General features: G+C 37.9%; 1 protein-coding gene across 1 annotated transcript in view; it reads left to right on the forward strand.

Annotated features, from left to right (window-relative positions):
* Positions 1-3,937: 3,937 nt before the first annotated feature.
* LOC108305735 (olfactory receptor 1P1-like) overlaps positions 3,938-11,848 on the forward strand; it is a gene marked incomplete at its 3' end in the record, with an annotated part of 137,590 nt that continues 129,679 nt past the window's right edge. The window contains 1 exon segment of the mRNA XM_017530480.1: positions 3,938-4,034. Within this exon segment, the coding sequence (XP_017385969.1) occupies positions 3,938-4,034 (97 nt within the window).

Consider the following 11,848-nt stretch of genomic DNA (forward strand, 5'->3'; position numbering starts at 1 on the left):
TAAAACTCCTATTGTATATGTTGATTTTTAAAAAAATGTTAACCCTAAAGAAAAGATGATAGAAGAGAGCAGACTTAACTTGGGAAGTAAGTTGTTTGGGGCTTTGCAGAGGGTGGACTGTAGCGGACACTGTCAGCACTCTCTCATGTACCCCAGAGCTTACTATATAAGAGTGTTCCAGATACTCAACAGCTTCCAATATCTTTATCTTTATGTTTGATTTATTCTAGAAGGCTATTCTGCCTGTATCCATAGAAGGCTGGAAGTGCTTTGGAATTAACTAACACCCCAAGGAATATTCCTTGACCAATGCTTAATAGGAAAGGGTATACAAATACTTCACCACCCTTAACCCTTGAATGGGATACATCTGAAGTATGTGCTTTATATCATTTTCCAGAGCTACTCCAGGGTTAAGCTATATCTGTCCTCTGTGTCTTGCTTAATAGAGTACTCCTCATTGGCTGGTTTCCAACCCTATATCTGTTTCTACCTCCTTTGTGTCTTGATAGTTCTTGAATCTCCCAAATGAATGACTTGCACTAGGATCTTTCTCTCAGGGTCTGCTTCCAGAGAAATCAAAACCAAAACAAACTAGTAGCTACTACTTTTTGCTAGGTTTTTTGCCTCTTGTTCACTGCTTGGGAATTGGAAAATGCCTTAAGGGTAAAAGCACTTCTAAATATCAGGTTCACTTCTCTGCTCTTCTTTTCTCCTTGGATTCTTGACCCTTCAAGTCCTTACTGATTTGCTGGCTCTCTGATGCCTTCAATAGACTTAAAAAAAATGTATGTAGCTGTTACAGTTGTCCTCAGTGGGAGAGTTGGTCCAACATAACTGATAGCAGAAATCAATTTCTTTCACAAATCCATGTGTAAATTGAAGAAACTTTAATGAGAACCAAGGGCAGTTACTGCCTTATTCCATGACATTTTAAAAACTCAAAAAACATTTTAAAAAATGTAATATCCAATTTTATAGAAGTGAAAAATAACCAAGCCAGGCTCAAGGCATTCTTACATTGTAACTCTTTCAATCGCTTTTGATCCCTTGTTTCCTGCCACTCTCTGCATACATTGGGTAGCTTCTTTGTCCTTATTTTATGAGAAGAAAGTAGACATTTAGATTTGCTGTTGTTTTCATCACATGTTCTGGGAGTAATTACGTAGCTTTCAAGGATTATTCATTCATTCCTTCGAGGGTAAGGGAGCAAATATGAAACATTTACATTTCTTTCAATTTTCTACCAGTAAATACAGTTCAAGAAGGGCACAAAATGGTATTTTACATGGAAACAGAGGCGTTAAGAGAATGAAAAAGAGCTTGTTATAAGAGTTTACCATTAAGACTCATTCTGTAGATTAATAGAGACATCACCAGTCTCCAGGGTTAGCAAGTCAACAATTTCATGTAAATTAAATTTACATAAGAATGTGGGGAAAACAAATAACATTTCAATCTTTGTTGGTAGCAGGTCAAAAAGCCACATCCCCATTGAATTTGGAGCTCTGCTTTAGAGTGACTTTTACTGTGACCTCTTTTCCAGCTTTCAGTTTATTGACTTGCTTAAGGCTTCTCCGTGAACCAATTGGTTTCTGTATAGTTTCAGGTCCATACATTAAGGAAGCGGTGCCTATGAGCTGAGTTGTAGATCTCATACACCGTGTGCTTGTCATTTAACGAAGGCTGTGAAGTTTGAGTTTTTCCTGAAGAGTGACAAATCCTACCTAACGAATTGTCTTCATGTTAAGGAGCCGGGCACAGTGTTGGTATCATCTCATTTACTGGTGTAAGAAATGCCCCTTAACAATTGCTTGCATGTTGGAGAAAAATGAAAAGGAAGACAACTAATAACATATTTATCACAAGGACAAGTCACAGTCTAAATGTTTATCTCATATTACCAAAAATGGTTTTTAAAAAACCATGCACAAATTTTGTCATCATGCCAATTAGATATACGAAGAGTTTTTTCCTCTTCTGCCTGAGACAGAATGAACTTTCCTGATGTAATTTTCATTTCCTCTTCTATGAGATGCCACTCTAGGGTAAAGGAGTATGAAAATGTTCTTACTTCTCTGAAGCAGAGCATCTAAAATGCCATAAGATTAATATCTAATGTGTAAAAGCAAGGCAAAGGGGGCTAGCCCCTTGTCAAAAAATTCTATGTTCCCCTTTCTTGTATTTTTGTAAACATCCTACCTAATCCGTTAGTAATACTCTTGATCCAAACTTTATAATTCCTTGAGAAAAGAAGAGATGTATGGCAATTTTGATTGCAGTTCTTGCCCACCACTGAATTGTGTTTGCTTAACTGGCACACACAGCTTGAAACAACTTGAACTCTACAGCAGACTCCAAACCAAATGCTTTGAAACATGGCAAAGATATTTTCCAAATTTTTTTGTTGGTGGTGGGGTGGCCACCATCAAGGGAATCCAGTTTTAGCTAGCAGAGCCATCTGAAGAACTGTGTTTATAACACTACAGATTGTGGCAACATGTGAAATTAGAAAATACGGAATAGCTCTCATGCAGTTAATTAGAAATAATTATGGATGTTAGGAGGAGGCACTACATGGTGGAACTCATTGGTGGCATTTTTATTTGAGGGTTTTATTTTTGTTAGAGAGTTCTCATCTGGGGGCAAAATCATCAGTCAAGGATTCCCAATTTAGTTGGGGGGAAAACCTGAAGGGATGTATAATAAACCAAAGTCAACTTGCTTATAGGAAAAATAGGAATTTGTGGTGTTGTGAATTCATGATCAGGTCAGAATAGGTTTTAAAAGAATTTCCCCATATGGAGAACACAAATGTTAGTATTATTCCATTTATATGTATTACATGAGATAATCCACATGTACCAGATGTTCCTTCTAAATATCAGGTACAGTGTTCATATACGTATCATTTATTTATTCAAAATATATAGAAAGCTTATATGCCAAGAATATCTCTTAGTGGTTGATTTATACAGATTAAAAAATAAACAGTTTCCATTCAAAGAACTCTCTGAACACTGATAATTTCAACCTCTTAAGTCAAATACTTGTTTCATTATTTTTATATTTCATATTTTTCAAAAATAAGTGCCAGATTTAGGGCCAGATATTTATGATATGTTACATGTCTATGACTCTAATTACAAATACCATGTTACATATTTCTATAAACTAATATTCAATATTTATTTTAAAAGAATACCAGAACAGAAAATCTAACATGAACTGTCCTGAGATCAAGATGAATTTTTGTTATTTTTATGCAGTGTGAATCTGAAAACAAGAGTCAATGTAACATATATTACTCAAATCCCAAATAAATATTAGGGCATAATTTTTTCACCCCTAACTTTCATTAAATGCTTACAATGTACTCTAAATATATTATTGCCTTGCATTTCATGATTCTTTGGGGTGCAGCTATTGATATTTTTGTTTTACACAGAAGGAAATGGAAGTTTTGACAGTCTAAGGTCACTCGGCCAGCATGTGACAGGGTCTTAACTCAGCCTCTACACCTTGATTCCCCTTGTTATCTTATGATCAAGAGGATTTGGAACTTGTGTGAAGATTTTCTTTTTAAGTTTATGTGTTATACTTTATGCCGAATTATCATCAAGAAACATACCGTCATTTGCCTCAAACGCCCATAAAAGGCTCAATTTCATTTTGGATAGAGGTTATCCCATACATTGATATTGCCCCTGTATTTGATTCCTGCCTGATTCTTATGTGTTCAAGGGAAAATGAAATAAGGAAATGAGATGTCTGCTTTGTAAAAGTGATTAAGTGCATTAGAGCATGTGGGATCAGAGGTGTATATTTTAATACTCTAATCTAGAGTCAGTCACCTGTGCTTCCCCCCCCTGAGGATGACAGGCATACATCAGAAAGATTTGGGATTTTTCTGAGTTTTCCTGATTGGCCTAAAGCCATGAAGAGGAGGGGAGAAAATGGCACAGGAACAAAAGAAAGGGAAGGAGGAGAGAAGTGGTATGACAGAGAGACTGACTGGAGAGAAAGAAGGATGGGTAAAAATGTGCATATGGAGAGGAATGGTTTTGAGACCCCAGAGTGTCTGCTGAATGTCTGGCAGGCGCCCGTCTGTCAATAACCCCCTTTTGCTCTAGTGAAGAGGGAGATAATTCATTGCCAGCTCCTTTTCTTCTACTTCTACATTGCTCTCTGGGGTTGGGAGAGGTGAGCAATTTGTTGCAAATACATGATGAATTTCATTAAGAATTCACAACTGCTGTTAACATCACTGGAGATCTGAAAAATAGAAACCCAACATGCTCAGAACAGGTTTGACACACAGAGCAAAGATGTGAAATTTGCCAGAAATTAAAAGCTGTGCTGGTAAATTCAGGTCCTTTATGATTCATTTTTTTTTTCTGGGCAGAACATGATTTTATTGAAATAATGACAGTTACATGTTTTATTAATGTGCTTTTTTAGGCAGGCTTCATAACATGATCTCATCATAAAGTCCTGGAAGGTAATGGATTTATCATTCAATGAGTTAATGCATTAGAAAGTGCTTTGTAGCTTAGAAAGTGCCAAATAAATATTAGCTGTTGCAATCATGTTCCACGTGGCATTTTGACATATAGATTTTTTTATTTTAAGTAAACTTTTATTATAGAACAGTTTAAGTTTTATAGAAAAATTGTGAAACAGTACAGAGATTTTCTACACATGACATTCCTAGTTTCCCCTAGTATAAATACATTCCATTGGTATGGTACAATTATTATTATAAGTAATGAGCCAATATTTATACATTATTTAAAGTCCAAATTTCATTAGTCATTACTGAATGTCCTTTTTCTGCTCCATGATACCACATTACATTGATTTCTCATGTTTCCTGTAGATCCTCTTGGGTGTGACAGTTCTGCAGACCTTCCTTGTTTTTGAAGACGTTGATCGTTCTGAGGACCCTGTTCAGATATTATATAGAATGTCCCTCATTTATGATTGCTCTGGTATTTTTCTTATGGTTAGACTGAGGTCATAAATTTTGGGGAAGATTATCATAGAAGTAAAGTGCTATTTATATCACATCATATCAAGGGGATATACTACATTAACATGACATCTCTCTTGATGTTGGTCACCTGCCAAAGGAAGTGTTTGCCAGTTTCTCCACTGTAAAGTTACTCATCCGCCTGTCCTCCATTCCATACTATACTGTTTGGAAGAAAGTCACTGTGCACAGCCCACACTTAAGGAGTGGGAAGTTATACTCCACCTCCTGGAATGTACAGTATCTACATAAATTATTTGGAAATCTTTTGCTCAGGAGATTTCTTCCTCCTCCTTCATTTATTCGATCATGTATTTATATCAATATGGACTCATATATTTATTTTTTACCTTGTGTGATCGTCCACTACCACTTTGTTTTGTTGCTCAAAGTATTACAGCTTTGGGAACAGTTTATGTTCCCTTTGATATACCTGCTTCTTTGTGTGTACGGTTGTTTTTTGTTGTTTGTTTGCTTGTTTTTCAGTTTTATGGTTTTGTTTAGCACTTCTTTAGAACCTCTGCCTCCCGGGTTCGGGCAATTATCCGGCCTCAGCCTCCCGAGTACCTAGGATTACAGGCGTATGCTGCCACACCTGACTAATCTTTGTGTTTTTAGTAATGGTGGGGTTTCATCGTGTTGGCTAGGCTGGTTTTGATTTCCTGATCTCATGTGATCCACCCTCCTAGCCTCCCAAATTGCTGGGATTATAGAGGTGAACCACTGTGCCTGGCCAGGTTTAGCACTTTTGAAAAGAGAAAGGGAAAAAAGAAAGGAAGGAGAGATGTTAGGGGGAACCTCCAGGAAGTTCTCAACCAGAACATCAAGGGGATCCATACCAATTATTGCCCTTTAGAGGAGATCTATGTAGGGCAGAAATGGCTTGGCTCTGGTGTCCCCACCGTACCTAGTCATCGGCTGAGAGTACTCGGAGTGTGACTCTGGTATAAACACTCTAGTGATTTCAAGGTGCGGGAGTTGGTGGCTGTACCAGGGAGCTAAAAGCCAACGATTTCCAAGTTCATTACAATTATCTATCATTCCGTTGTCTGTTATGTGCTGGAATTGTGTCCCCCAAAATTCATATGTTGAAGCTCCATTTCTCCAGTGCCATGGAATGCCACTGTATTTAGAGACAAGTTCTTTAAAGAGAGATCAAGTCATTAGAGTGGGTTCTAATTCGATCTGACTGGTGTCCCTATAAGAATAGAAGATCAGGATACAGACACACACAGAGGGAAGATCACAGAAGGACACAGGGAGCAGATGGCCATCTACAAACCAATCAAAGAAGCCTCAGAAGAACAGACATTTTGATTGCAGACTTCTAGCCTCCAAAATTGTGAGAAAATAAATTTCTCTTGTTTAAGCCACCAGTCTGTGGTATTTTGAAGCCGTTTAGCAAATGAACATAAAGTTCTCACATTTAAAAGTTTTTCATTTAAAAAAGATGCATCACAGAAATATTTAAGTATTTACAGGTAAAATGCTATAATGTCTGGAATTTATTTTGACATACTCCAACTGAAAAAGAGAGGACAGATGATAAAAATGGCAAAATGATTACAATGAAAGCTGCGTTTGACTGGATGAAAATTCACCATCGTATTCTCTCTATTTGAGTGTATAATTGAAAATTGACATAATAAATAGTTAAAAATTGTAACCAACTCATTGTTATTAATTATTGATAAGTCAACTGGACATAGCTTGTCAAGATCTGTGTTTATTTTTGAAATGTTAAATTTAGAAAACCACAATAATAACAGCTAGCCACTGAAAGTCAGGGGTTCTACTACACACTTTACGTAGCTTTTTTATTGGTTTTGATAACTAGGCCAATAAGTTAACTATTATTGGCCCTAATTTACACAGCAAATAGCTTAGTTTGGACTTCAACAATAGCATACTTGCTTCCAAATCCAGTGTCATTCCACTATACTTTTCTGTTATGCCCCTGACTTCCATATTAATAACTACTTTTATTGAATATTTACTATTTGTCAAAAAGTTTATTTTTTAAAGTTTTTAAATTTTTTTATTGCATTTTAGGTTTTGGGGTACATGTGAAGAACATGCAAGATTGTTGCATAGGCACACACGTGGCAGTGTGATCTGCTGCCTTCCTCCCCATCACCCACATCTAGCACTTCTCCCCATGCTATCTCTCCCCAACTCCCCTCCCCCCGCTGTCCCTCCCCTATTTCCCCCCAACAGACCCCAGTGTGTAGTGCTCCCCTCACTGTGTCCATGTGTTCTCATTGTTCAACACCTGCCCATGAGTGAGAACATGCAGTATTTGATTTTCTGCTCTTGTGTCAGTTTGCGGAGAATGATGGTTTCCAGGTTCATCCATGTCCCTACAAAGGACACGAAATCATCATTTTTTACGGCTGCATAATATTCCATGGTGTATATGTGCCACATTTTCCCTGTCCAGTCTATCGTCAATGGGCATTTGGGTTGTTTCCAGTTCCTTGCTATTGTAAACAGTGCTGCAATGAACATTTGTGTGCACGTGTCCTTATAGTAGAATGATGTATAATCCTTTGGATGTATACCCAGTAATGGGATTGCTGGGTCAAATGGAATTTCTATTTCTAGGTCCTTGAGGAATCGCCACACTGTCTTCCACAATGGTTGAACCAATTTACACTCCCACCAACAGTGAAACAGTGTTCCTATTTCTCCACATCCTCTCCAGCATCTGTTGTCTCCAGATTTTTTAATGATTGCCATTCTAACTGGCGTGAGATGGTATCTCAATGTAGTTTTGATTTGCATTTCTCTGATGACCAGTGATGATGAACATTTTTTCATATGCTTCTTGGCCTCATGTATGTCTTCTTCTGTAAAGTATCTGTTCATATCCTTCACCCACTTTTGAATGGGCTTGTTTGTTTTTTTTCTTGTAAATCTGTTTTAGTTCTTTGTAAATTCTGGATATCAGCCCTTTGTCAGTTGGATAAACTGCAAAAATTTTTTCCCATTCTGTTGGTTGCCAATTCACTCTAATGACTGTTTCTTTTGCTGTGCAGAAGCTGTGGAGTTTGATTAGGTCCCAAATGTCTTTTTGGCATTTGTTGCCAATGCTTTTGGTGTTTTGGTCATGAAGCCCTTGCCTATGCCTATGTCCTGAAAGGTTTTGCCTAGATTTTTTTCTAGGGTTTTTATGGTGTTAGGTCTTATGTTTAAGTCTTTAATCCATCTGGAGTTAAGTGTAAGGCATCAGGAAGGGGTCCAGTTTCTGCTTTCTGCACATGGCTACCCAGTTTTCCCAACACCATTTATTAAACAGGGAATCCTTTCCCCATTGCTTGTCTTTTTCAAGTTTGTCAAAGATCAGATGGTTGTAGATATGTTGTGTTGCCTCCGAGACCTCTGTTCTGTTCCATTGGTCTATATCTCTGTTTTGGTACCAGTACCATGCTGTTTTGATTACTGTAGCCTTGTAGTATAGTTTGAAGTCCGGTAGTGTGATGCCTCCCGCTTTGTTCTTTTTGCTTAGAATTGACTTGGCTATGCGGGCTCTCTTTTGGTTCCATATGAAGTTTAAGGTGGTTTTTTCCAGTTCTGTGAAGAAGGTCATTGGTAGCTTGATGGGGATAGCATTGAATCTGTAAATTACTTTGGGCAGTATGACCATTTTCACGATATTGATTCTTCCTAACCAGGAACATGGAATATTTTTCCATCTGTTTGTGTCCTCTCTTATTTCGTTGAGCAGTGGCTTGTAGTTCTCCTTGAAGAGGTCCTTTACATCCTTTGTTAGTTGTATTCCCAGGTATTTTATTCTCTTTGTGGCAATTGTGAATGGCAGTTCGTTCTTGATATGGCTCTCTTTGAGTCTGTTATTGGTGTATAGGAATGCTTGTGATTTTTGCACATTGATTTTGTATCCTGAGACTTTGCTGAAGTTGCTTATCAGTTTCAGGAGATTTTGGGCTGAGAGGATGGGGTCTTCTAGATATACAATCATGTCATCTGCAAATAGAGACAATTTGACTTCCTCCTTTTGTATTCGAATACACTTTATTTCTTTTTCTTGCCTGATTGCTCTGGCTAGAACTTACAGTACTGTATTGAATAGGAGTGGTGAGAGAGGGCATCCTTGTCTAGTGCCAGATTTCAAAGGGAATGCTTCCAGTTTTTGTCCATTCAGTATGATATTGGCTGTTGGTTTGTTGTAAACAGCTTTTATTATTTTGAGATACATTCCATGAATACCTAGCTTATTGAGGGTTTTTAGCATAAAGGGCTGTTGAATTTTGTCAAAGGCCTTCTCTGCATCAATTGAGATAATCACGTGGTTTTTGTCTTTGGTCCTGCTTATGTGGTGTGTTACATTTATAGACTTGCATATGTTGAACCAACCTTGCATCCCAGGGATGAAGCCTACTTGATCGTGGTGGATTAGCTTTTTGATGTGCTGTTGCAATCAGCTTGCCAGTATTTTATTGAAGATTTTTGCATCTATGTTCATCATGGATATTGGCCTGAAGTTTTCTTTTCTTGTGTCTCTGATGGGTTTTGGTATCAGGATGATGTTTGTCTCATGAAATGATTTTGGAAGGATTCCCTCTTTTTGGATTGTTTGGAATAGTTTCAGAAGGAATGGTACCAGCTCCTCTTTGTATGTCTGGTAGAATTCGGCTGTGAACCCATCTGGACCTTGGCTTTTTTTGGGTGGTAGGCTCTTAATTGCTGCTTCAACTTCAGACCTTGTTTTGGGTCTGTTCAGGGCTTCAGCTTCTTCCTGGTTTAGGCTTGGGAGGAGGCAAGTGTCCAGGAATTTATCCATTTCTTCCAGGTTTACTAGCTTATGTGCATAGAGTTGTTTGTAATAATCTCTGATGATGGTTTGAATTTCTGTGGAATCTGTGGTGATATCCCCTTTATCGTTTTTTATTGCATCAATTTGGTTATTCTCTCTTTTCTATTTTATTAATCTGGCTAGTGGTCTGTCTATTTTGTTGATCTTTTTGAAAAACCAGCTCCTGGATTTATTGATTTTTTGAAGGGTTTTTTTATGTCTCTGTCTCCTTCAGTTCTGCTGTGATCTTAGCTATTTCTTGTCTTCTGCTAGGTTTTGAGTTATTTTGATCTTGCTCCTCTAGCTCTTTCAATTTTGGCTATAGGGTGTCAATTTTTGATCTCTCCTTGCTTTTCAGGTGGGCACTTATTGCTATATATTTTCCTCTAGAGACTGCTTTAAATGTGTCCCAGAGATTCTGGTATGTTGTGTCTTCATTCTTGTTGGTTTCGAAGAACATCTTTATTTCTGCCTTCATTTCATTGTTTATCCAGTCAACATTTAAGAGCAAGTTGTTCAGTTATCATGAAGCTGTGCAGTTCTGAGGTAGTTTTTGAATTCTGAGTTCTAACTTGATTGCACTGTGGTCTGAGAGACTGTTTGTTATGATTTCTGTTCTTTTGCATTTGCTGAGGAGTGATTTACTCCCAATTATGTGGTCAATTTTAGAGTAGGTGTGATGTGGTGCTAAGAAGAATGTAGATTCTGTGGATTTGGGGTCGAGAGTTCTGTAAATATCTATTAGGTTAGCTTGGTCCAGGTCTGAGTTCAAGTCCTGGATATCCTTGTTAATTTTCTGTCTGGTTGATCTGTCTAATATTGACAATGGGGTGTTAAAGTCACCCACTATAATTGTGTGGGAGTCTAAGTCTCTTTGTAAGTCATTAAGAACTTGCTTTATGTATCTGGGTGCTCCTGTATTGGGTGCGTATATATTTAGGATCGCAAGCTCTTCTTGTTGCATTGATCCTTTTACCATTACGTAATGTCCTTCTTTTCCCTTTTGATCTTTGTTGCTTTAAAGTCTATTTTATCAGAGATGAGAATTGTAACTCCTGCTTTTTTTGCTTTCCATTTGCTTGGTAAATCTTCCTCCATCCCTTTATTTTGAGCCTCTGAGTATCCTTGCATGTGAGATGGGTTTCCTGGATACAGCACACCGATGGGTTTTGGCTTTTTATCCAATTTGCCAGTCTGTGTCTTTTGATTGGGGCATTTAGTCCATTTGCATTTAGGGTTACTATGATTATTTGTCAATTTGTTACTGTCATTTTGTTGCTAGCTGGCTCTTTTGCCCATTAGTTGATGCAGGTTCTTCATTGTGTTGATGCTCTTTGCCATTTGGCATGTTTTTGGAGTGGCTGATACTGGTTGTTCCTTTCTATGTGTACAGCCTCTTTCAGGAGCTCTTGTAAAGCAGTCCTGGTGGTGGCGAAATCTCTGAGTACTTGCTTGTTCGCAAAGGATTTTATTTTTCCTTCACTTATGAAGCTTAGTGCTGGATAGGAGATTCTGGGTTGAAAGTTCTTTTCTTTAAGGATGTTGAATATTGGCCCCACTCTCTTCTGGCTTGTAGGGTTTCTGCTGAGTGATCTGCTGTGAGTCTGATGGGCTTCCCTTTGTGGGTAACCCTACCTTTCTCTCTGGCTGCCCTTAGGATTTTCTCCTTCATTTCGACCCTGGTGAATCTGACGATTATGTGCTTGGGGTTGCTCTTCATGAAGACTATCTTTGTGGTGTTCTCTGTATTTCCTGGACTTGAATATTGGCCTGCCTTGCTAGGTTGGGGAAGTTTTCCTGGATAATATCCCGAAGAGTATTTTCCAGCTTGGATTCACTCTCTTCGTCACATTCAGGTACACCTATCAAATGTAGATTAGGTCTTTTCACATAGTCCCACATTTCTTGGAAACTTTGTTCATTCCTTTTTACCCCTTTTTCTCTATTCTTGCCTTCTCGTATTATTTCATTGAGTTGATCTTCGACCTCTGATATCCTTTCTT

Source organism: Cebus imitator, unplaced genomic scaffold (assembly GCF_001604975.1).
Source record: "Cebus imitator isolate Cc_AM_T3 unplaced genomic scaffold, Cebus_imitator-1.0 Scaffold66, whole genome shotgun sequence".
In the NCBI taxonomy this organism is placed as follows: domain Eukaryota; kingdom Metazoa; phylum Chordata; class Mammalia; order Primates; family Cebidae; genus Cebus; species Cebus imitator.